The sequence below is a fragment of the Meles meles genome, chromosome 1 (genome assembly GCF_922984935.1).
Source record: "Meles meles chromosome 1, mMelMel3.1 paternal haplotype, whole genome shotgun sequence".
In the NCBI taxonomy this organism is placed as follows: Eukaryota; Metazoa; Chordata; class Mammalia; order Carnivora; family Mustelidae; genus Meles; species Meles meles.
This window is the reverse complement of record NC_060066.1, coordinates 181,994,827-182,021,112: the sequence shown is the minus strand read 5'-3', so window position 1 is coordinate 182,021,112 and position 26,286 is coordinate 181,994,827. Positions and strand designations below refer to the sequence as shown.

General features: G+C 53.2%; 1 protein-coding gene across 4 annotated transcripts in view; it reads left to right on the top strand.

Annotated features, from left to right (window-relative positions):
- RNF220 (ring finger protein 220) overlaps positions 1–26,286 on the top strand; it is a 218,138-nt gene that overhangs the window by 173,015 nt on the left and 18,837 nt on the right. For 3 of the 4 annotated variants that reach the window (XM_045997767.1, XM_045997773.1, XM_045997782.1), the window contains exons 2-5: positions 9,924–10,056; positions 18,033–18,078; positions 21,477–21,578; positions 25,932–25,974. In XM_045997767.1, coding sequence (XP_045853723.1) covers positions 9,924–10,056; positions 18,033–18,078; positions 21,477–21,578; positions 25,932–25,974 — 324 coding nt within the window. Of the gene's footprint in view, positions 1–9,923; positions 10,057–18,032; positions 18,079–21,476; positions 21,579–25,403; positions 25,789–25,931; positions 25,975–26,286 lie in introns of those variants that run through there. The other variant, XM_045997789.1, reaches the window with a different exon arrangement.

The window sequence follows — 26,286 nt, the reverse complement described above, 5'->3', positions numbered from 1 at the left end:
GGTTCCCACTTCATTTTTATAAGCCCATAGTCAGAGCTAGCGGGAGCGGGGGGGGGGGGGGGGGGTAAAGCACACTTGGATTTACTTTACTTTAAACAGTACAGTGCTAGCGTTGTGGCTCCGTGGCAGGGAAAGCACAGGGTGGGGAGTGGGGGCATCCAGGTACACTCCATCCATACTCGCAGATAGGCAGAGGTGCTCTGGTGTGTTTATCTAGATGTGGAAAAACGCCCACACTCGGGGCGCCTGGGTGGCTCAGTGGGTTAAGCCTCTGTCTTCGGCTCAGGTCAGGATCCCAGAGTCCTAGGACTGAGTCCTGCATTGGGCTCTCTGCTCAGCCAGGAGCCTGCTTACCCCCCTCTCTCTGCCTACCTCTCTACCTACTTGTGATCTCTCTCTGTGTGTCAAATAAATAAATAAAGTTTTTAAAAAAAATAAAAAGGCCCGCACTCGTGTGAGCACCTACCTGTGTGTGCCAGTGCCCCCCACGTGCACGTGTGAGGATAGGTGTGCATGTGCCATAGGAAGAGGGTCCTGAATTGGGCCTTTTCTACAGTCCGGCATGGCTAATCCCAGGGAACCGCCCCCCACCCCCACCCCAGAGGCTCCATCTGCCCCACCCACCACTGGCCCTGCCCAGCCCAGGGCGCTGTCTGGAAGTTATTAGCTAAGGGAGGAGGGGAACTGAATCGTAGCTCCAGAAGAGAGAGGCTGCAGTTGTGTGTGGGACAGCCAAGGTCAAGGGCATGAAAGAGCTGGGACCCCTGAACCCCACCAGTCTCTAAACAGGTTGGCTGGTAGCCCTTGGTGGAGCAAAGGCTGATGGGGCCAAGAGCTGGGGCTCCAGGCCCCACACTCAGTGAACTTGATCACATGTTGGCCCTGAGCCCTTGGCTCCAGTTCCAACCCGAGTCTGAGCCTAAATCTGTCCACAGGCCGACCTCCACTGGGCTGTCCTGCGTAAGTTTGCCATTGGCCACCCAAGAGACATGGCTGGCTCAATCCAGGCCCCCTCCACTGTCTAGAGACAGGAAAGAGCATCCATCACCAATGGGGTCAGGGGACCAGCCAGGCTCTTGTTTTCTAAGGACCTGGCGCTGGTAGGAGGCCATGTGGAGTGGGCAGGGCCAATCTGAGCTTTTGTAGGCAGAGGTGGGAGAAGGGAAGATGGCATGCGAGCATGAATGTGCCACCTGTGTATTATATCTGTGTATCAAGGCCACATGTAAGGAACTGATGCTCTGAGGGGGTCTGCACTGTCTCATGGAAGGAAGAGGAGCAAATTAAGGACAAGGCACTTACAGTAGGATAGAGGACCAGACCAGACCCTAGATAAAGGTCAGGGCAGAGGCAAGACGTCAGAGAAAACTCCCACGACGTCTCCCAGCTAACCTCTGCATCCTTTGGGGAATTTATCAAGGTCAGCCGTATGTATTCATTCATTCATTCCAAGAATATTTATTGATTTCTATTATTACTATTACTATTCTCTAACTTGGGGCTATGTCCTCTGCTAGATGCTGGAGTTGCAGCTGTAAACAAGTTAATCCTTGCCCTTGAGAAATTTCCAGTCTACAGAGGGTGAGAGACACAGAATAGGCAGTGGTAACACTGGGTCACTAGAGGTGGCACGAGAGGTTGGGGGAACACAGAGAAGCCACCTGCTATGGTCTGGGGAGTCGGGGCAGTCTCCCCGGAAGAAGGAATTCTGAGTCCCGTAGAGTGAGAGTAAGAGTTAGCCAGCTTGTGCCAATGGTCCCGGCCATACCCTCCGGGTGGTTGTTTGCCCAGCCCAAAGCAGAGACAGATAGGCCTATGTGGTTCCGAGGGACTCAGGAACTGCTAAAAATGTCAGCCTCCTCCTGAGCACCAGCCGCGGCCCCCGGGGTCTGGGCAGGAGGGCACATGGTTGTTTTCAGGGCACCCCCGGGTACTGGCAGATAAATACGGGCCATCGCTAAATGCACGGCTCTCCTCCAGCGGCCCTACCCCCACCTCCTCGACCAGGGATGCCTATTAATCCTGACAAATGATGACTTACGAACATGTAATGCAAACTGATTCATCATACATTCAAATCCGCCGCCCCGCCCCAGCGGGAGGCCCCAGCCAGACAAGTGTATTACACGGATAATGTATTTGACGTATTAATAAAACCAGCCGCATTGCTCTGGCGCGGGGACTGGGGAATGCCAATATACGATGACAGATCACATATTGATGAAATCCAGATGTTTGGAATCATAGTCTTGGGGCCTTGTTCATATTGACTGAAGGTAAAAAATGCCATCTGTCAGCATGTTAACTCTTCCTGTCCCACGCTCAACAGAGGCGCCAATCAGGATTTTCTGGAGGGAGGAGATGGAGAAAGAGAAAGAGTGAGAGGGGGCAGGATGAGTAATTAGGTGGTCTGGATGGTGACGGATGGATGAAGTGGGGGTAGACGGCTGTATTGTAGATATAATGGGTAGAGGGGACACTTTGCACGCCTTATGTTCTTGACCTCTCAGCAGCATGTGACCCTACCAATGACGCCCCCGCCTTGACACTCTTTCCTTCTTGGCTTTGATGACGTCGCTCTTGTTTTCATCCTCCTCTTGATGGTTCTCGGTCCTTGATGACTTAAACTTTCTCCACCTGTCGGAGTTATTCAGGGTCTGTTCCAGCCTCTTCTTTCTGTGTACTTGCTCCCTGGCCGATCTCACCTATACTCAACTTCATTAACCGGTTCATTCCTTCCGTAAATATTTACTGACTATTTACCATATGCCAGACGTTGTGCCTGGCACAGAGAATGCCTTGGTAACTTCAGCTCTTACCTCTATGCCAGCATCTCCAGCTCTGTCATTCTGGCTCTGGCTCCCACAGAGTACCTGGAAAACATTTTCAAATGGACGTCTGCTAAGACATCATCAAACTAAGTACCACATCCAACATTGAACTCATTTGCTTCCTCACCAAGCCGGCTGCTAGTCCTCCTGTTGCTCAAGCCAGAAACCTTGGAAATCACCCTTGGCTCCTTTCAGTCCTTTACCCCCCACGTCCAACCCATCCCCTTCTGTTCACCTCCATCACCAACACCATCATCATCACCATCGCCCTCCAGCAAGGCACCACTGTATCCCACCTGAGTCAGTGAGATCACCTTCAAGGCAGCCTTCCTGCGCTCTCTACTTTGCCCCGTCAGACCATTCTCTACACTTAGAATGATCTTTTTAAGTGCAAGCCTGATATGTCTCTCTCCTGCTTAAAACTCTCCTGTACGTTACAAAAAAAAAATCCTTAATGTAATTAAAAAGTCATCCAGGATCTGGCCTCTCTCTCATTGTATCTCAACACTCAGCCCCTCACTTACTCGGCTGCAGGCACACTGCACACTTTCCAGCTCCTCAGCTGGTCCTTCTCCCCTTTCAGACCTTCAAACCGCTGTTTTGTACCTAGAACGTCACTTCCCCACAATCATTGCCTGGCTGGTCCCCCTTCATCCCTCACACCTTTGCTTGAATGTCATTGCCTTCCCCTCCCAGGCCAGCTAATTCACTCCCATGGTTCCATGTACTTCCCTTTTTCTAAAACCACTCTGGGGACATGTGTTTCAGGTCCCTATCTGCAGTCAGTTCCCAAGCTCCTTGAGGGCAGAGAGTGTACCTGTCTTGTTCATTACTGCATGGCATGGGTACAAAAGTAGGCTCTCTGTCAGCATCCAACTGACATTGGTTGAATATTATTGAATTATGACGTAGGTGAGTGGATAGGTAGATAGGTAAGTAGCTGGGTACCATGCAGTGGTTAGGAGCACTAGCTTTGGAGTCGGACGGCCCTGAACTGAAATCCTGCTCTGGCAGGATTCTGGCTCTGTCCTTCGTTGTTCCGAACTCCATTTTCCTCATCAGTGTGATTGCAATAATATCTACGTCATAGGACTGTTGTAAAGATATGAGATGGGATAAAATAGGCACAACATTAAGCCTATAGCCTAACATACAATAACACTCAATAAAATGTTATTTTTATTAATATGCAGATAATGGATAAATGGTTAGGTGGATGGACAGATGGATACACTGGCATGCAAACCAATCAACAGCTAGATGGGTATGGATGGATAGGAAGAAGGACCTCCATGGAAGCCAGACAGACCAGGGCCAGGGTACCTAGGGAATGGTACACAATCTTGACCATGGCAGGGAAGAAGGCCAGATACAGGGCAAGGCCAGGCTGATGTCAGAATGGGACAGATACAGGCACAAGCAACAAACTGTGCTAGCGGCATACTATGATAATGATTCATCACTTTGTACCAAGCCCTGGTTTAATGGAATCTTCACCAAGGTCCTGGGAGTTAGATGTTATTATACCTGTTTTGCACGGGGAAAAGCCAAAGCTCAGCAGTGTTAGGTGATTGGCCCAAGGTCTCACAGCTGGTAAGACACAGCTCTGTTGAATCCTGCTTGAAGGCTCCTCTGTGTCTTGCTCACCAGGAAATGGAAGCCTTTCTCCTGGGGGTTCGGTGAAGGGGAGGGTGGGGCACACATGTTTGTATGCACAAACACACACCTGTACACACACACATGTTCTCTTGAAAGGCCCAGCTTGTGTTGCCATGCCCCGTTAGTGGTACCCTCACTCTCATTTAACCTTCCGCCTTCTTACATCAGACACAGGGCAGTCAAGCCCTGACTTTTGTGGTCTGCAGAGAAAAGATCGTGAAGATGGGTCTTGCTGCTTGAACAGAGAGCCAAGAATGGAACCCACAGACGACAGAACTAGGACACAACCAAAGAGGCCAAGCCAGAGAAGCCATCGCTGGGCGGGGCGTCGCAGGGTGGGATGTGGGTTAGTGACCTAGGAAGGGAGGGCTTGCCCTCCTAATGAGCCCCCAGCGTCCAGCATCCAGTCCTGCGCCAGGCTTCACTGTGGAAGTTGGCAGAGGAGGAGCGATTTTGCGGGGCCCTGGAGTTCCTGCTCCCAATGGTCAGCACTTCCCAACAGAGGGGGGCAGCAGAGGGCTGATCTGGGACCCCAGGTGCCCGAGGCCGGGTTCCGAGGCCTCAGGGAGCGACCGGTTGGAGCGTGGCCCCAGCAAGAGAAAGGCTACTTGGCGGGTGCGCTCGGCTCCCCTCGGCATGCCTACCCGGCTTCACAGCCTGCGGCCGGTCGCTTCCTGGTGGAGCCTCACCGTTTTGGGTGGGGTGGTGTTCCAAGCAGCTCAGAACTCGCGGGAGGGGGGGGGACTCATGGAGGACACACAGCTAGGGAGATCGACGCTGTCATCGCCTCTGGCCCTTGGAGCTCGAAGTGCCCTGCGGAAGGTTGAGGACAGGTTCGGGCCCCACTGCTCCCTGCCCTCCTCCTGCTTCGGGGGATACCTGCGGCGGGCGGGCAAGTGGCGGTGGCAGGCGCGCGGGGCGGGGGCAGGAGGGAGGTGCGGTAATGAATGTGGACGGGAGGCGGAATGAGCGATCCATCTTTGCATGGGAGGGGAGGGGGCCGCGGGCGTTCCCCCCACACACTCACACACTCAATCAGGCGCTGTCAGACCTCGGGCCGCCTGGCATTTTGGTGAAGAATCTCTCAGCTAAAAATTGTTGTCAGTCCCATTTCCTCGTTATCAGTGCAAGGGCTGAGGCAGCGCCCGGGGATTAACAGGAGCGGCGAGCGCCCGCGCCGCCATCCGCCGCCGATAACACCGGGCCTCCCGCCTCACCTCCCCCATTCATCATCTTTAGCACTGACAGCCCGTCCCAGTCCCTGTCCCCAGCCCCTCATGCTTCCCGCGTCTCCCCACTAGGCTGCTCAGCCTGCCTCCTGACCTCCCTGTGGAGCTAGGCCTCCTGAAGAGGGACAATATTCAGCCCAGGCCCGCATGACCTGGACCCACCTGTGGCAAAGGGCCTGGCCAGCTGGGGGGCGGGGGGTCAGGAGGGCAGCGGCCGGAGTGAGGGATGTGCAAGGAGCAGATGCCTTCTGACAGCCTTCCTCTGGAGGGCTTGGTCTGCCTGCCTGTGGTGCTGGCATTGGCGTTGGAGAAGGGATTCCTACATCAGATGGGCCGCTGTACTAGGGATTTCCAGAGGTCTCTCCAGCCTGAGAAGGACTCTCATAATTCTGGGAACTGTGGAAGATAAGGGCCAGGATGCCTACTCTGGTCCAGGAAGAGTAAGGGGTTGAGGACTTCATTCCCACCCCCCGCAAGACCACAGCCCCCTCCTCTTGGCCATTCCCAGCAGTTTTATGGCCCGTTTTACGGCCACTGTAATGGCCCAGGTCAAAAGCTTCAGGGAGCTGTATTCTGGGAATTATGCAAACGAGGAGCAGGCCCAGGGCCAGAGTATGGATTTTGTCATTAAACCTGGGCAGGCCATGTCGTTAGTGCAGTAAAACCCACGTCATGACCACAGGTCTCAATATAAAATTATAGGGAACACAGCGGGGGAGGGGAAGCAGGGGGCCCATGGCCAGGCTGACACCTGCCACTCTAACCCCTGGGAAAATGGGGGGTGGGATGGAAGGCATAGGCTTCAGGGTCCCTCGGCTGATCACTGTCAATGCTATTCCTAAAGCTAGAGCCAGCAAGAGGGCCCATTGTCCTGATGGGGAAACCGAGGCCAAGCTCAGAAAAGTAGATCTCTGTGGCAGCAATGCAGATGAACTAAGAACAAACAACTATATAGGACTGCTGATTCCTGGTCCCAACCTCGGAGGGAAAACTCTGAGCTCTAGGAATCCCTAGGAGCCAGAGTTGGTGGCTCAGGCTTAAAGGGGCAGAAACCCGATATTTCCACCTCAGTTCAGACCCCATGCCCTGGATCCTCCTCTTTGTCAGGTCTCCTCCCTTACCATTTCCCTCAGTTCTGCCCCAGGCCTTGCTTCAATGATCCATTTCAAAAGCCTTGTCAGTTCTCCCTGATTCGCCCCTCATGCCTTCCATCAGGCACTGCCTCCCCCTGGACTCTCCCAACCACCCTCCGGCAGGCACCTCCAGCCTCCACCCTGGAGCACCTGTTCCCACCTCCCTCAGCCCTGGCTGGGCGGCACTGACTGGACCCACGGACCTTTCTTCAGCTTTCCTCTTACTTTGTGATCTCCTTTAGGCCAGGCATGTGTTTTATTTATCTCTGAACTCCAGTTTCTCCTAGAATAATCCCTGAAGTAAAATAATTGTTTAATGAATGTTTGCTGAGTGAATAAGTGAATGAAGTGTAGAGATCATGAGCTGAGTACAGGGGTCACTATCCAGTTAGAGCCTTGGTTTCCCCACCTGTAAAACAAAGGTAATGGGCCTGCAGAATTTCTAGGGTCTCACTCACCTCTGAGATTCTCAGGCCAAATGAAGTTCAAGGCAGAGCTGAGACTAGAATCCTCATCTCCCATCTTCCAGACCAGGCCACATCTGCTTCTTCGACTTAGAACTGCCTTCCAGCTGTCCTCTGAGCATCTGAGGCATAACCAGCAAGGCACATGATCAATAGGGCCCCTTCCCCTTCTCAGAGACTTAACCACACAGACTAGAGCCACACCTACCCCACACTGGCACATGCCAAGCCCCCACAGCGGACCTCCCAGCTCTGTGAAGGTCATCTGGCTTCTAGGATGATCCGCTCTTTTTCCTACAGCCTTTCCCTTCCTCTTTTCCTCTCCTTTGCTTCATTACTGCACATCTAGTCAACGTCAGTCTGTTTTCAATTGTCTGTAAATATCAAGCTAGATAAGAAATGACCACTGCCCACAGGAAACTCACAACTCATTCATTTGTTCCCATTCTCTGCCTGAAATACTTCTAAGGTGCAACTTATATTTCATTTCTTTGGTTAAGACTTTTCTTTTTTTCACTCCTCAAAACACACACCCAGAATGAACTACTGCCTTCTTTGAGCTTTGAGATGACTCAGTCTGGGCATCCAAGAGAGCTGGGACCTTCCTCAACCTGTGTCAAAGTGAAGTTCCTGTACTCAGCCTGAACTGGGAGTTCCTTCAGGCATGGGGTTGCTAGAGTTAGCAAATAAAAATATATGACCTCCAGGTAAATTTGATTTTTGGAAAAACAATGAGTAACTTTTAGTATCAGTATATGCCATGCAGTATTGGGGATGTACTTATACTAAAAAAAAGTATTCATTTTTAACCTGAAATTCAAATGTAATTGAGCATCTTTTTTAAAAAATTTTATTTATTTATTCGACAGACAGAGATCACAAGTAGTCAGAGAAGCAGGCTGAGACAGAGAGGGGAAGCAGGACCCCGCCGAGCAGAGAGCCCGATGTGGGCTCAATCCCAGGACCCCAAGATCATGACCTGCACCAAAAGCAGAGGCTTTAACCCACTGAGCCACCCAGGCACCCTGTAATTGAGCATATTCTATTTAATCTGGCAACCCAACTCAACCATCTTGGTCATTACTGGCATGACCTTTATCTCTCTGAAAGCTAATTTTGACCCTCTCTGGGCAACAGCAGGAAGAAGAAGCAAGAAGAAAGATCTTGGCTAAAGCTGAAGTACTCTTTCCACAGTTGGCGTTTACGTGGATAGCAAGAATGTTTCTGGATGAATAGGCCCGCTCTACCCCATGCCTTAAGCAGAGGGCAGAGGAGCACTGGGTGGCGAGAGTGACAGGGAGAGGGTTTAGGCTCTTCAAGAGGCATGCATTAGGCAAGTTCAGCCTCCTTCCTAGAATGGTGTGCTCTGGTCTCCATCGGCAACAGAAATAGTGACAGAGTTGGGACACAGTGGGGACAGAGTGCAGGCTCCCAGCTGGCCCCCAAACCAGCATAAGCCAGCACAATACCCACTTGTATTCCCATACAATTTGAAGGGTATTTTGGAGGGAGAAACCCAGAATCTGTTAGGCTTACAAGAGGCCAATGAGTTTATCCATGTAAGAGGTAGTAAGAGCCAAACAGACTACAGATTCCAGGAATACTGAAGAAGCAGAACGGACGGGACCTGGTGGTTAAATGAAGGAGGGGCAGTAAGGCAAGGGAAAGGGTCTCGGGGGAGGTGAAGGTTCCCGGCTTGGGTGACAAGGCGAGTGCTGGTGTCATTAACTAAGATGAGCACTGCTGAAGGGGAGCAGTTTTGCAAGGGGTAAAGAAGCTGAGGGACTTGTTTTTGGATCATTGACTTTCAGATTCTTCGGGGCATTGAATTCTTCCAGGCATTGAAGTCCATTAGGCGTTTGGATACAGAGGCTGAGAGAACCAGGGAAGGATCTAGGGCAGAAACACAGATTCTGGAGTCTACAGGGCACAGATGGGAGTTAGGGCTGTAAGAAGGAGGAAGATCATTCAGCGTGCAGAATAGGGAAAGGAGAGCCTGTGGGCAGAATCCTGGGAAAGTGAGGAACTGGGAGAGAACGCTACCCCAGAAGTCACATGACTCCTTTCTGGTCGCTCCCACTCAACTGTGAGGGCCTCAAGGGCAGGGACTAGATCTGATTATATTCTGTGGCCCCACTGCTCTGGGGCTGTTCAGAGCAGACCAGCCCTCAGACAGTGTTTGTTGATTGACTACAGGAATGAATCCCCTCTCTCCCTCTCTTCTTCCTTCTCCAGATTTGGAGAATATGAAAGCAGTGAGGAAAGGAGAGACAGAGGGGGTGCTGGATATTCTGGGTGATGGTATGATTACACCAAGACCTTCACTAACCTGTATGAAATGGAGTGATCCAGCTTTGATTGCACAGAACATTGATTGTGTCCTGATAGATTTCCCAGAGGGGCAGCTGGTTAAGGAGATGCCATTCATGGCCATGAGCCACAAAGAAGAGTGAATGGTCATGGTCTCTGAGACACTCAGGCTCAACCCTCCTCTGGGGCCAGGAAGCCCTGGGAGGCAGCAGACTTGGGCTGGAGGATTGGGACACTGGGTTTCCATCCACAGACTAGCCCAGCTTATCCATCTGTCTCTTCTTCTTTCCTCCCCAGGTAAGAAAAAGGCAGCAGCATTGTTTGACAGCCAGGCCCCTATCTGCCCCATCTGCCAGGTGCTGCTAAGGCCCAGTGAGTTGCAGGAGCACATGGAACAAGAACTGGAACAGCTGGCCCAGCTGCCTGCCAGGTAAGCCAGCAACTGGGGGAGCCTGCCTGCCAGATGATTCCACTCGCGGTTGTAGACACCAGGTCCCAGGAAGAGCTGCCTGGCCCAGTCCCCAGCCTTTAGGTAGAAGGCAAGGCCCTCCTATTATTCTCCTCTACTCTGCTTTTAGTCCTCGGACCCTCCAGGCAGATGATGATGCCTTTCCCTCCTTGCTGTATTTTTGGGGATGGGAAGAGGGTGACCCCTCTTTAGGCCTCAGCCTCAAAAGGGCACAAAAGGAGCTGGAAAGGGATGAGCCACAGCCATAGGCCTTGCCCTGCCATGCTAAGCCTCAGGGTAGGGTAGCAGAAGCAGGCACAGGGCCTGGCAGCCTGACCAGCCATGTGGCCTGGTGCTGACATCCAGGGGCATAGACACTACCTTTTCAGTGAATCTCAAAGTCAAAAAAGTGACAGTCAAGAATGGGCTCAGGTGTGTGTCCTCCCCAACCTCTCCATCGTCCCTCCCTTCTCCCTGTCTGAAGGACCAGGGGGAGTGCCCTATAGAGGAGCCGGGTTATCAAAGGGACAGCGCAGGGGTGTAACAAATTACCCCAAATCTTAGTAACTTAAAGTAACCATTTCCTTATACTCACGGAATCTGTGGGTTCAGGAATTCAGACAGAGTGCGGAGGGGATGACTTGTGTTGCTCCACGATGTCTGGGGCCCCAGCTGGGAAGACTTGATGGTTGGGAGCTAGGATCGTCTGAAGCCCCCTTCATTCGCATGTCTGGTCATGGATTTTGGCTATCAGCTGGGACCTCAGCTGGAGCTATGACCCAGGCACCTCCACTTGGCTTCCCCACGTGGCCTGGGCCTGCTCACAGTCTGGCAACCTCCGGGTAGTTGGACTCCATACAAGGGCAGCTTAGGGCGCTAAAGCAAATGTTCCAGCCCATGAGATGGAAGCTGGATCCCCTCTTACAACCTAGCCTCAAAAGTCACTTAACGCCACTTCCACTGTTCTCTGTTGGTCAAGGCAGAATCAGCCCAGCCAGACTGAAGGGGAGCAGACATACACCCCACATTTTGATGGGGGAGTGGCAAGGTCATATTATAGGAGAGCACGTGGGAGAGGAGATGTTGGCCGTTGCCGCCCGCTCTGAAAGATACGTCAGCCAGAGGGGAACAGCCTGCTCCACCATTCCCAACCCCACCCCACCCCCTCCTTCAGTCCAAGTCATCAGACTTGACTGATCTTCCTTCTGCCCTCTTGCCTAATCCCCCTTGAGGGGTGCAGGAGACCCAGAGGTAAGCCGGAACTGGTCCCACCTCCAGAAGTTCATTGCATGAGAGTAAGGGGAGCAGAGCCAGAGAAACGGGGAGGGGTAGAGGCTGCTCTATGGGAAGAACTGTGGGGCACCGAGAAAGCATGAATCCCAGCATGGAGGAGAGAAGACCTCCTATGGGAGGGGCAGCCTGAACTGAATTTTGAAGGAAGAAGTATTAGTTATCTGTTGCTGTGTTACAAATTACCCTCAAACCCAGTGGCTTGAAACAACAAACATTTATTATCCACAGTGTCTGTGGACCATCAGTTCAGGAACAGCTCGGCTGGGTAGTTGTGTCTTCTGGCTTAGTCTCTCGTGAGGCTGCAGTTAGGACATGAGCAAGGCTGCAGTCATCCAAAGGTCTGCCAGTGACTTCGGGAGCTACTTCCAGATGGTTCGTCCACACATGGGTCTCTCCATGGGACGGCTTGAGTTTCCCTCTGACATGGCTGCTGACATCCCGCAGAGGAAGTGATCCCAGAGACTTAGGAGGAAGCCACAGTGCCTTATGCGATCCAGTCTCAGAAGTCATATGCTATTGCTTTCAGTGTATTCCATTCTCTCCATTAACAAGTCACCACGTCCAGGCCCCACTCAAGAGAGAATTAAACTCTATAAGCTCTACGTCTTGACAGGAGGACTATCAAAGAATTTGTGAGAATACTTTAAACTAGCACAGAAGACTATAGGAATAATAAAAACAATAACCCTGTTTGAACACTCACTACATGCCAAGTTCTCTACATTGTACTGATGTATTTAATCTTCACAACAACTCTCTATGATAGGTAATAAAAAATTATTAACTCCATTTTACGGATGGGAAACTGAGGAACAGAGGGGCTAAGTGACTTCTCTAAGGTTGCACAGACCATCAAGTGGTAACAATAGGATTCAAATCCAAGCCCTCGACTGTAGTGCCATGCTCTTAACTGCTCCCGGCATACACAGACACCCCTGACCTCCCCCCCACCACCACACACACACACACCTGGGACCAGCCTAAAGGGGGCACAAGGGGGAAAGAAATACCTTTCTGCCCGGTTGAGTTCCACACCTTGGCTGTCTGGGAGGGCTCCTGGGTGATTTGCTTCCTACAGAGGACTTCCCCTCAGTAAGAAGGGAGAATAGAGGCAGAGGTGTGTGGAGGGACCTGCGGCCCTCTGTCAAAGCTGTGGCTCCCTAAGGATCTGGAAAATGGGGGCCCAAGCTCTCTTGCTGCCTCCTCAGTGGGGGGCCACACAACAGCCTAGTCCCTGTGGCTCCACCCCTGCACTGCCCAGGGCATCCACATCTACTCACAGAAGTGCCCCTCAACCATGATCCTGTACCAACCCCCCCACCCCCATATTTTCTTGGGGCACCCCCTACTTCCACTGCCTTACCCCCACGTCTGCTTCCCCCACCCAGAGCCCCCACATCGGCTCCGCCCCTCAGGCTGTGTCTTGCGTCCCCCACTTCTGTGCCCCTCACATCCAGGCCCAGCCCAGCACCCCCTAACCCCTGGCACGCCCCCCCCCCCCACCACCCGGTGTCTGACAGCCGGACAGCGGGATCTGCACAGCAAGTGAAATTCCCGTCGGATCGATAAAGCCGAAGCGCTGGCGGCGACGGGTCGATGGTTTTATCTGTCTCGGCCCCGCCGCGCCCCGGCGCGCTGACAGTCGGACCGGCCCGCAAAGGCGTTCAAGGGCAGCCGCGCCCGCCGCCCCCCCCCCCTCGCCCCCTCTCCCGCCCTCCCCTCCCTGCGGCCGCTGCGCCCACCGGACTGCAGGCTGGACCGGCCGCCACCCGCCCTCGTGATTTATCTGGATTTTTAATTGGAAAAAATTTGCGAATTAATTGATTTCAGGAACTTGCCAATTAACATTGTAATTGGGTGCGTGATAAATTCCCAAGGAGTGTGTCAGCTCCCTCCGGGCTGAGGGCGCCTCGGAGCCCCGTTAGCGCGCTGGGAGGGCCCCAGCCTTGGCTGCCCTTGCCCCGCCCCTGCCCTCTCTCTGGGAGGCCGGAGGAGAGCAGGGAAGTGGGGAAAGATGTGGCACCTGGGCTCCTAAGACTCCTCCCTCTTCTCTCCCAGCCACCACGGCTCCCTGAGCTGAAAGTGACCTTTGACTAGCCATTTTGCAGATGGGGAAACTGAGTCCTGAGGAGGGCAGAGCTTGTCTGTGCCTGGGCACGGGTGGAAGGAGGGCATCCCCCATCCCTGGTATGTGGCCAGAGCCTTCCTCTCTAGCTCTCCAGTCCTCTCCTTTCCCTTCCACTTCATGCTCCCTTCTCCCTGCTCCCCTCCTTTCTCCTCCTTCCTCCAACTTCCCACTTCCTTCTCTTACCCTGCCTTTGCCTCTGCTCTCCCACCCCTCCGAAGGCGTAGTGGGCTGCCAAGTCTGTGGATGCCCCTGCAGGGTGCCTGTCCATCCTTTGGGACGCCTCCCCCATCCTGGCCAAATGGCTACTCCCCCAGAAGTTCTTCAGGATGGGCCTGGGGTTGTGCCCTTTGCCTCCCTTTGCCCAACAGCACAGAGCAGCAACCTTCCCCCCTAACAACCGCTCCCCCACCCCCAGGAGCCCACTATTTCAGACCCACCTGAGGACTCACACAGAGAAGCAGGGACCTCCCAGCTCCCAAACTCGGGCTGGCTAGTTCCTACAGACACAGGCAAACATGTCCATGACATACAGGCACCCATACACCCCCACATTCCAGCACACATAGATATGCTCACACACACATGCTCATTCCCACAGGTACGTGGGCACACAGATACCTAAGGAAGAAGAGTCGGAACTCCTGTTGGCAAAGCACATCTACTTTTCAAAGTACTTTCACATCTGAGATCAGGCTGTGCACGCACACCCTCCTTCAGACCGGCCTCCCCTTTCTCAGTCCTGCCCAGGAGCGCAAACAGACCCCAGGACTCAGCTAGTTAGAGCAAAGAGGGCAAAGTTACAGTAAGGACAGTCTGTAGGCCTGGAGGGTTGTCCTGGAGGTAGTGGGGGAATCAGAATATTGATGAGCCACAGAAAACTTGACCAACTTGCATTAGTATGGGAGAAGCACTCTGGAGGCCGGTGTGGAGCGTGAACTGGGGGTGGAAGCAGGGAGGCAAGTGAGGAGGTTGGCCAAGGGTCCAAGGGACAGATAATGAGCTGACCCATTGACCTGGGACAATGGCAGTGGCTTTGGGATCGGAGAAGACGGAATGCTGAGAGACTGGTGGAGGAAGCAGCAAGAGAACTTAGGTGATTACCCACAGGGTACTTACTAAGAAGAACTTTCTGACCTGGGTGACCAGAAAGGTGTTGATGGCAGAGAAGCAAGTTTCTGATGAAAGGAGGAGACAATGGACCGGGCTCTGGGCATGCTAAGCCTCAGATGTCTCTGGGTTGGTGATGGGGTAGAGATTGGATGTGTGCAGACAGACAGGCAGGCAGCAACACTCTGGGGGTGGGGGCTGAAGATTGGAGGGTGGTGGGGAGTGGCCTCCAGACTTCTCTGGGGCCCCCAAGCAGGAGTTTCCATCCAGAGAAAAGAAAGAGCCCTAGACATGGAGAGATGGCCTTGAGTTGCGAGTGAGGCGTGGCTTGGTAAGGCCTGAGCCTGGGGACCTTTCCTGGGAGGCTTCCAAAGTCACTTTGAGATCTGGCATCTAGGATGGGAAGCCAGCTCTCAGGTCAGTGCTTTCAAAGTGCTGAAAGGAGCCACAGGGAGGCTGGGTGACTCTAGAGAGGCAGGGTATGGAGACGGCCATGCCCCCACCCCCACTTTAGCCTTATTTAAGGCCGGCCTCGGTGTTTGGTTGGGTAATGAACTAGATAAACAATTCCCCAAATAGATTAAAACGAAGTGTAACTTACAAAGGCGGCTGGTGATGATGGTTTATTCCCGGGCAGCACACCATTTCTTTATTTCCAAGGATAATTCAGTGTAAATCACCTTAATTAAAAGTGTCAGCCCAGCCCATGAATATTGTACTTAGGAACGCGTTTCCTGGGTCCCAGTTATAATTTAAAACCCATGGATCACTAGGCAGCGAGTGACTGAGAAGGGAGGAAATCGTTCGGGGCGGGCTGTGGAAACAGGGAGGGACGGAAGGCAGGGGAGCTGGTGGGCTGGGCAGGAGCCTGTCTGCCTGTAACTCTGGGGTTCAGACCTCCCCCTTTCTCGGTGGCAGGCTTTTCACCAGACTCCTGTCCCTGGGGGACCAGGCTCACTCGGAAGCCTGAGACAATCAGGTTGTTGGAAGAAAGGTGGTGTGGGGTGGGCACACTTGCTCCAAGAGGGTGAAGGAGCCCAAGGCAGGACCAGTCCAACTTAAGGGAAAAGGAAGAGTATTGGCAAAGGGAGAGGCTGGACATTCTCACCCTAGATGTCTTCACTTCTGCTCACCAGCAGAGTAAACTAAAGCCCAGCATCAGTGGGATGTTCCCCAAGTAGAGAGAGAAAAAGAACTCCAAGCTCTGTCCTCTAGCCTAACCCCTGAGTATCTTCAGGGAAGCAACGTGAGCAATGGAAAGGCAGCACTTTGGACTTGGTCTGACTGAAACTCAAATCCCTAAACCCTGCATGGACTGTGTGAACACAGGGGTATATCATTTACCCTCTGTTCATGTCCTGTGCAAAGTTTTTGTGATGATTAAAGCGAGAACACATACGGACCGCCTGGCCCATACCTGCCAGCCCCATCCCATGTGGTCGGTGCATAATCATTGCTCACTCTTTCTTTTTCCGTCCCAACCTGATCCTGTCCAGACAAAGCTCAGACCTCAGGCCAGGGGTCCAGTGAGAACAGGGTAAATGCCTCGTTTCTGGCATCTACAGATGCCTCATTACCAGATGCCTCATTTCCGGACCTGTCCAGACGCAGGTGCAACGGGATGTCATTTCTTGTTGACTGAGTGAGGGAAAGCTCAAAATCATAAAGATGCCAACTAGTTGCTCCTCAAGAGAAGCTCAGTCTCGTCTCTGTATCCCCATGGCCTAGATCAGGGCCTGGCCGAGAGCAGGAGTACAGGGACTGTTCAAGAACCCAATGGAACTGAGTGGAACCTGGTCTGGCTGTCCTGCCCAGTCTGTGATGCCCGCACCATGTGATCACACAGGCAGACAGCTCTGTGTTTACACTCAGACCTTGGGCTCGCGCTGTCACCGAGCCTGATGGCCTCCGCACGGTGATGTGTGTATCCATGTGGGTGTGCGTCCACACGTGTCTGCATGTGTGGGTGCGTGTCCGAGCACGTGGGTGTCTGCATCTATGCATGTATTTCTGTGGATGTTGGCACCTGAGTGGCTCTTCACCCAGGTCTGGGGGACTGTTGTGAATGGGTCTTTCTTTACACCGTGTTTGAGCCTCATGACTGTGGACAGAATTATGGACAGTGGATATGTGCATCTTTGCCTCTAGGCCAGGGTTTCTCAACCTCAGCCCTATGGACATTTGGGGCCAGATAATTCCTTGCTGTGAGGGGCTGTCCCATATGTTATAGGATGGTTCATATCCTCTACCCCCCAGATGCCAGTAGCAAACTCCCTGCCCCCAGTGGTGATGATCAGAAAGGTCTCCAGACATTGCTAAATTTCCCCTGGGGGACAACGGATGCCTTTATCTGAATCTGCCTAAGCTTTGGCTCACACACTGGGTGTGTCTGTGTCTGACCCTGTGGGTGTCCCCTGGGTCCATGCCCTGCCCTGTGAGTCCACGTGTGCCTTGGGTGTGGGTCTGTGTGTCTTTTGTGCCTTACGGATAGCCCTGTGCATGTGTTCTACCTGCACAGTTTGCACGCGCCTGTGCAGGGGCCCTGTGTCAATGGGCTGTGTCTGCCTCCTGCACATATCAGCCAGCGCCTCTGTGTGCATGTATTTGTATGTGTGTGTGAGTGCACGTGCGTGAATGTGGGAGCACAGATGTGGCGAGCACAGTGGGGGCAGCAGGGAGGGAGGGACAGGAACAGGGATATTAATGTTTCTGAAGTGGATCTGATTTGATACGTCTTGTTCCATTGTCAGCATCTGTTTAGCAGGGATTTGTAATACTTTGTGGCTCTGGATCACTCATGCTTAGCGGGGGATGTGGCCTTGCATACCAATTTTGTTATTAAACACAGTCCTCGCCTCCCCCACAGCCCATCCATCACCTCCCGCCCCCGCCCCCGCCTGCTCTGAGCCGCCCACCATATTTCAGGGCCCAGCTCCCGCCCGCCTGCCGCGCCCGATGCCGGAGGGCCTGGGGCTGACAAATTGAATCAGGGGGAGATCATTCCTGGCCTAACGCAGTTTGCAGCATGTTGGAGGGAGAATTGACAAGAGCCATGTCAGCTCCATCACCCCAATCCCATAGGAGCTAGGAGCAGGCTGGGGACAGGAGGTGGAGGGAAGGGGGCATCCGGGAATGCAGAATCCTCGGGGCTGATACCAGGAGGCAGGTAAAGCCCCTTTCCTCAGATTCATGAGGGAGTCCACGGGCCTCGTGTCTCTGTCCCCCTCCCGGGAGCCAGCTCCTGCCACTGGTCCCTGATGGAGGCTGAGCTAGTCAGGGCCAGCTGGGGTTGAGTGGCCTTGATAGAGCTTGGCTGCACAGGGCTGGGCTAAGCTGGGCGTGCCTTCTCTCTTTGGGGTCTTCTTGCTATTCTTCTCTTGCACGCCCTGGGTAAGTGGGATGGTCACTCTGTTCTCTTCTTTCTTGGCAGCAAGAATTCCCTTCTGAAGGATGCCATGGCTCCAGGCACCCCCAAGGTAGGTGGACATTTGTGTGTTTTCCTCCGACCCTTCCTAACCTAGGCCTCCCCATTACTGATTCCTCTTGAGGAAAAGGAGCTCTTCCTGGATCCCCAACTGTCTCCAGGGTTTGGTCGTCAGCCTGAGGCCAAGGGCTGCCCTGTGTGCTTGAGCGTGTGTGTGTGCGCATGTGTTTGTAATCTGAGTGCGAGCCAGAGTATGTTCATCTGACTTCTTCCTCTTCCAGCCAGGACAGGGGTCAAAGCTAAAGCATGACTTGGGGACGTGGGGGGGCTCAGACACTAAGACTCAAAGAAGGAAGGTGAGCTGTAGCAGGTAAAGAAAAATACCGAAGTGCAGGTCAAGACAGAGCACACGGTCCTTAGAAGCCGGGCCCTGGGTGTGTGTGTGTGTGTGTGTGTGTGTGTGTGTGTGTGTGTGTACTTTGTCCTGAGGGCAGCAGGGAGCCAGGGAGGATATTGGGCTCCTCTGGGGGGACAGTCTACCCTCTCCAAACAGATACTGTGGGAGAGAAGTTTGAGAGCATCAGACAGAGAAAGGGAAAAATGAAGGGCAAGTAGCTGGCTTGAAGGAGGGGCCAGAGAGGCCTCACACAATGACATGATTTGTACCAAGGACTCCTATAGGTGGCCCCAGAGGCAGATGGTACTGCTTCCCCAAAGGTGATGATTTTGAGGGAGTGGGGACCTGGGGAGGAGGACCAGATCCTACTCACTGAGTGTCCCCTTCCTCACCCTCCGTAAGGCACCTCCTTTCTTAGGAGTTCTCAAAATGATTCATAAAGGCAGGAATCCCTGGCCCTTTTTATAGGGAATGAGGAGTGAGGGTTAAAGCTTCAGAAATGATGCAGTCTGGAGGCATGAACAAAGAAATTAGAGCAAAAGCCAAGATGAGAATCTGGGGACCCCTGCATTGGGGGGTCAAGATAAGGTACAGGCATCAGGAAAGGGGGCAGAGGAGAAAGATTCACAAGTTAGGAGGGGCCCAGGAGAGCCTGGTACCCCAGACTCCAAGGGGAGAAAAGTTCCAAAACATATGGGTTGGTCAGCACTTGAAGAGAGCAAGTCTGGAGAAGGGGGCCACTGCACTGAAAAGTCCTAAAGGCATTGGGGACATCTGGCAGTTTGGAGAAAAGGAGCCAGAGCGATAACATTACCTGCAAGGGATGGCCCTGGAGGCCTCAGAAAGGGTGGGAGTGGATTTTGCACCTTCATTCAGGAAGTCACTCACCACAGAAAGTTGGGCAGAGGTGGGGCAGAGACAAATGTAGGCTCTGCCCAAGTAAGCAAAGCCTTCTGGCTCCAAAGAGAAAAGGTGGGGCTTGCCACACAGCTGTGGACCATGCAGGTGGAGAGCCACACTCGTGGGGCTTGGCCTGGCCTCCAGCACTCAGCGGGTCTGGTTAAGGAAGACAGGCCTGCTGCTGACACCTGGCACCTGAGCGCAGCTGCCAGGGCTGGGCCCTGGGCCCCAGGCCCCAGAGAGGCCGGTGCTCTAAGGATAAACACGGTTGCAATCCACATCCATACCTGGCCCCGCACAGACACAGAGTCACACACAACGGAGCTCAGAACACTCACACAGGAAGTCTTAAAACACGCGTGGATCCTGCCACCGCCGACACAGGCATGTTGATAATCAGACTCCGAGGCGAGGACCCCTGTTTGCCCACTCCCAGGTTCATGCTCACACCCCCAAAGCTGACCATTGCAGGGTCTGTCCCCTGCCTGTGGCGAGGCTTTAGGGAAGCAGGCCATGGGTGGAAGAGGCATGAGGTAGAAGGTTCAAGCCAGAGACTGAGAGGACAGGGAGAAGGAGGGAGGGAGGAGGGGGAGAGGGCGAGGGGGCCTTAGACAAGATTGATGGCCTCATTGCCATTAAGAAAAAAATTAGCCGGTGGCGGCTATCATATTAAAGGGTGAAGAAGCCGTGAATTATTTTCTTAAAGATCTTATCGCTTACAATGATAATTTTACCTTCCAAAAGGCCACTTTTAATGAGGCGAAGAGCCAGGCAAAAAGTCATGATTTAATGCCGGGATTTTTTTTTCAAAACACATTTTACTGCTTTTTGGTCCATGTTTAAAAAGCACCAGTGACCTTTTTTTATTCTGCTTGCCCCAGGTGTAATGCTGGGCCTCTCAGGGCTTCTAACCTAGAGAGAATGAGAGAGAGAGAAAGCACACAAGAGTGAGCTTTCTCGTGGCGGGGGGGCAGGGACCCCCACATCGTTTCTCCTCCTCAGCGTCCTCCCTGGGACCATAGAAGGAGAAGGACATTGCCCAAAAGCCCACCGCAGTCGGCACCGGGCCTTGGCTGGGCGAAGAAAGGGCTCCAAGTGGCAGGCCCTTCCCGGGCTCTTTCCTCCACCAGCTCCTTGGGGAGAGGCTGAGTCAGGGCGCCCTGCCAGACCAGCAGCCGCCCCTCCCTTCCCAGGGCCCTTGCCTGAGGATGTGCAGCTTGGCCACCACATGCAGGTCACATCCTAAGGCTCGGTCAGAGATGAAGGATAAATGGCTGCTCCATCTTTCCCAAATTGCTTTCTTTGGGCTGTCACTGGCGATTTGGCATGGTTTCTAGGCTGGGGAGGCCTCCTAGGGAATTGTATGCTTCCGGCTCCGAGCTGTGCAGGCTGGAGAGGGTGGGGGAAGGAAGACGGGATTGCTTGCAAGCCTCCAGGCCCCCCGCCCAAGCCCCGTTTGCAGCTGAACAGGCCTTGGCAAGAGCCGGCAAGAGCCCGCCGAACGTGCCATGTGGTATTTAGAATTGTGGTGCTCGCACACAATGTAAAGCAGACAGTTTATTAATTTAAACTGCGGGCGCATGTAGGAGAGGCCACACAGGATTGACGTGGGGGGGTTAGTTGTGCTGGGGTTCTTGCTGGGGTCACTGCCGCAGCGCTGGGATAAATGGACCCGGCGTACATCCCTAGCTGCATGTGGGAAACTCATACATACTATTTAATTTACTGTCTCCATAGCGGGGCTGCCGTCAGCCTGTATTAGGGGCAGACATGGCTGCAGGTGTGTGGCTTTACCCCCAGCCCCCTGGGGGGGGGTGTCCCAGAGTCTCTACTTGCTATGGGAGGACAAAACATATATCATCTCAGCCTATTAGGGGAGGGCAAGGCATCCTGCCCCACTGGAGCAGAGATTACCTGGGGTCTGGGAGCTTTGGACCCCCTTGGAGGTCTCTACCCCTTCCTAGAATCAAGCCATGGTCTCCCACAGCCACACCCCCAGGGCCCCAATGCCTGCCTGCCTGCCTGCCGAGACTATCCCTCAGCCTTCCTCTCTGCCCCTTTCCCCAAAGCTCTGTTGGACTGGAAATTCTAGGGGACTGACTGACTGCAGGTCTCATTTGGCCCGAGGCGACATGTCCTTTCTCTTCTTCCAGTCCCTCCTGTTGTCTGCTTCCATCAAGAGAGAAGGAGAGTCCCCAACAGCATCCCCACACTCCTCCACTACCGATGACCTGCACCACTCAGACAGATACCAGGTGAGGAGGGGCTGGGTGAGCGTCAGAAGGAAGCCCCTGTGGATGAAAGCTTAGGGGAGCTGCCTGGTGCCAACTCCTCCCCTCCTTGGGAGGAGAGAAGAGAAGCCTGGACTGTATTTGGTTCGCTCTGCATCCAGTGCCCCTAACCGAACCCAGAAGGAACAGGTGTCAGGGAATGGGCCTTCGACAGATGGGTTTTAAGGAATGATGCCAAGGTTGCCTGGGTTCTGGTGGGCTCTGAGCACATCCAAAGGATCCTGTTCATCAAGAGGAATCCTATGTGGTTTCGTTTCATGGAGGCCCTGAGACCTAGCCCCAAATCCCCTGAAGACTTCAGACTTCAAAACCAGGATCCCCTGAGCAAATAACTATTCAATCCTGCCAAACCTTGGTATCAGACCTGAGAGAGTCAGACAGATGTGGCCCATGAGTGCCTTGGGCAAACAAGAAGGGAGTAATCGCACAGTCCCAAGAGATCACAGCAAGAGGGGACCTGAAGGTAACATCCTAGCTCTATAGGGATTCTGTACCTCTATATAGGACTCAAACAGCATAGTCAAAAATGCCAGCCTTGAGGAGAGATCCCCACTCTCATAAATCTTGGTTCTAGAGAGGCAGCCCAGTCCAGCCCCTGGAAACACTGCTCTCACCCAGATAACCCTAGTGTAAGTGGAAAAATGACTCAACCCCAGGGAATTCTGGTGTGATAGGGAGACAAGGCTCTGCACCAAGAGTTCCGCTCCAAAGGGATGGACAGAGCCCTGTCCTTAGGGGATATCCTGCACAGCAGTCAGCCTCAGTACCTGCCGAACTAGGAAAAGAACTACCATCAGGCATAGGCATGGCATGCTAAGGCATGACACTGAGGTTTTCTGTGATTTAGGTTCAACCCCTATCTCCAGCTGCCATTCCTAACATTGTCCTCCATGAACCCTATGGGCTATCAGCACAAAATTAATGCCAATCACTCCCTCCCTATCTGTGCCATTCCTTTCTTGCCTGCACACTTTTACACGTGTGGTTTCTTCTAATGGGACTATTTTACCCTACCGTGTCACATTTCTATTTATCCTTCAATATCCTGCCCAAATACCATCTCCTCCAGGAAGCCATTCTGGATTAGCTATCTATTCTCATGATCCCTGTATGTCCTTATGATTGCCCTTATCATCCTGTATTGTGATCACCTGTTTAGCTATGTTTCCATTATTTACTGACATATAACATGCTATCTCAGAACTTAGTGGTTTAACACAATGTGCTATTTCTCATGTTTTTTTTTTTTTTTTTTTTCAGTTGACTAGGCCTTTTCTCATTTATGCAGCTCATTCAGCTGGAGAATTGACTAGGCTGGAAAGCCTCTTGTTCTGGGAGATCAGGGTGCCTCAGTTCTCTTCCATGTGCCTCTTATCCTCCAGTAGGTTAGATCAGCTTCCCTCCTTGGAAGCCTCAGGGCAGTGTTATACCAAGAGGGCAAAGACTAAAACTGCAAAGCCTCTTGAGGCCTAGACTCTGGAACTCACACATCAATTTGGCAAAACAAGTCGCAAGGCTAAGCCATAATCAAGGGATGAAGAAATGCACCTCTTGACAGAAGGAGCCACAAAGAATTGTGGCCATATTTAATCTATCACAACGAACATGACTGTTTCACTAGACTGGGAGTTCCTCCAAGGCAAGGACCTTGTCTCATCCTTCTTTACTCCATTCTTATATTCAAACATGCTCACCCCAGTGTCCTTGCCTTCAAGGCATTAGATTTGAAAATAAATAATTATAGCCAGTGGTTTAAGTGCTGTGATAGTTATTAGTAAGTTTCTGGGACAGCACAGCATAAAGAGGGGCAAATCAGAGCAAGCTTCACAGAGGAGGTAACAACTGAACATGGACAAGTAGGAGTCCGCTTTGGTGGACAAGGAAGATCTGCCATTTCAAGGCAACCCTGTGTGCAAAGGGCATAGAGATATAACACAAAATGATGTACTTGGGGACGTGCAAGCTGTTCAGTTTTGTTAGCATATAAAAGGGAAACTGGTAGAATGTGACGCTGAAAGTACCCCAGGGACTGGCTAGGTATTCCATCCCCTGATCCTTACACAATACCTGGCATTGACCCTAGTTGGTCAATTATGGGGGTTTTCTTTGTTGTGGTTTTTGTTTTTGTTTTTTTAAATCATCAAACTAGGTCTTGAAAGCATGGGGTACTGGTTTCTGGTTTGGATTCCCATGTACTTAGCCCCCACTGGATTCCCATATACTTAGCCCCCACTGGATTACCCCTTAACCATGACCTCATTTTACCCTCATAGCAACTGTGCAGGCTAGGATTCGTTGCCCCCAATTTATTGCTAAGGAAACAGGCCTAGAGAGGGGATATGACCTTTTTTGGAACCCATAAATTATGAGCAACAGAGTCAGAATTTGAACTGTAATCTGTCTGGCCCTGAACCCTTGTTTCCCAGCCCTGCACTGGGCTCAGGGGCTTCCCTTATAAATCTCCTTTTCCCCTTCCCACTGATATGTCCTACATGCTAGACCCTGTGCTGGGTGACTGGATAGAGATGATCCCACCCCCCCGGTAGCAGGGACACACATGTAAACAATCACAATATACAAGATCAGAAGGGAGCCACGGGATGGTGAAAATCCAGAAGAGGCAACTAACCCAACCTTTGGGGGAAAGTGAAGCCTTCCCAGAGTCCTGAAGGGTGAACAACCCTCAACCAAGCAGCAGATATGGAAGTATGGAGGATAATCTAGCCCAGAGTCCAGAGCACAGAGTGCTCAAAGAACTACCATTAGCCCTGCAAAGGTAGAGTGCCAAGATGGCAAAGGGAGAGAGCAAAAGTAGTAGAAGAGTCTGAAGAAAAAAGGCCTGTATGCCATGCTGCAGATCTTCTAGGTGGAGAACCATCGAAGGATTTAAAGAAATGGGGGTCAATTTTGTACAATACAAAGATCACATTGTGTGTAGTCTGAAGAATGGGTTGCAGGGAGAGAAACTGAAGACCAGAGGCCAGAGGAGAGACAAATTTTGAGAACTCACAAGATTATGACCTAGAGCAGTGACATCCAAGGCAGGTGTAGCCATTGAAGAAACAGGCCACGCCAAGCGCTATGCAGGGCCCTGGGTTCACCCATATGACTGACACATGGCCCCAACCCTGGAATGGTCAGTCCACCATAAGAATTTGTATGAGCTACAATGAAGATAGAGATGGAAGTACTCTAACGGGAGGAAAAGATATTTTTGCTTAGGCCTGGAAAGATGAGTAGGAGATACACAGAGGTGGAGATGGGAACATTCAAGAGTCCTTTAAATATAAACTCTGTGGCATCTAAAATTGGACTGAGTACGAGGAATGAAGGAGGGCGGGGCCAAAAGACACCTCTCAGTTTCCGGTATGGGCACACTTGAGTGGATGGTGGTATTCACTTCCGAACCGAGCACCCCGGTGGGAAGCGGCTGTTTGGAGATGTCGAGCTCCGCGTTGGCCGCATTGGCGTGCGGTGCCTGCGAAACCTCCAGGGGCTGTCCGACAGACAGCTGAAATGGGAATCCTCTAATAACGGGACTACAGAAAGGCTGGGGGTGGGGGAGGATGGGGGAGGGACAGTTTGGGACATTCAGTGGGATCGCCCAGAGACGACTGGGAATCCAGACGCCTCGTACCTAGCAAAGAGCTGGCCGCGCGGGAAGAAGGGTCCGGGGCCCGCGGCCGGACCGAGGCTGTGCGGCGGAAGGAGCCCCGCGCTGGCAAGGGGGAATAGAACGCGGTGGGAGGGCCTGGCGCTCGCTAAAACTCGGGCGGGTTGGCTTTGCGGAAGGTGGGAGGGTCCCCAGGGCGGCCCCAGCCGGTTACTACCGGAGAACAAGCAGCCGTTTCCTGGTCCTGGTCCTGCTCCGGCCGCCGCCCCCCCCATCGTGAACTTTCACCCCGGCGCGCGACGGCAGCGGGTCACGTGATCAGGGCCAACATGGCCGCCGCCGCCGGTGGGAGCTGAGGTGCCGCCGCCGCCGGGCAGCCGGGGGGAATCCGCCCGCATCGCCGCCCTCGCCGGCCGGACGGCCGCAGGGCCCGGAGCGCCGGAGACCGGGGTTGGGGCGGCACCGTGCGGCGGCCACGGGGTCCCGTTAGAGCATCCCCCGGCGGCTATGCCGAGGGCCCGGAGCGGCCGGCGGAGCAGGGGGGCCGGCGGGAGGGAGGAAGTAGGTTTGTTTACGGGCTGTTTGGGGCGGGGCAGGCCGGGACCGGGATCCTGCGCTGGGGCGGGGGCCAGGGCTTCGGGTCGTGCCTGACGCTTTCTTCCTCTTTTTCCCCACCTCTGCTTCTGTCGGTGATCTTTTCCCAGACCTTCCTGCGAGTGCGAGCCAACCGGCAAACCCGACTGAATGGTGAGTCTTGCCCGGCCCCTCCCTCCGCCCCACCCCCGGCCTCCTCCCTCCCTCACTGCCTGAACCTCCAGGCTTGTCTGGGTCTCTTCGACATTGGGGCCATTTGGCTTCGTCGCAGTCACAGCGCCTGAGATTGTGCTAACCAGGGCGGCCGCCCTCAGTTTCCCCATCTGACTAATGGAGGTTATGGTTCCAGTTCTTGCCCACGCCTCTCTGAAGGCCTTCAAGAACCCTGGTGGGCAATAAGTACCAGAGAATGAGGAACAAGCTACACAATTCCACTCGGGAGCTCAGCTTTGAATTTGCAAACTG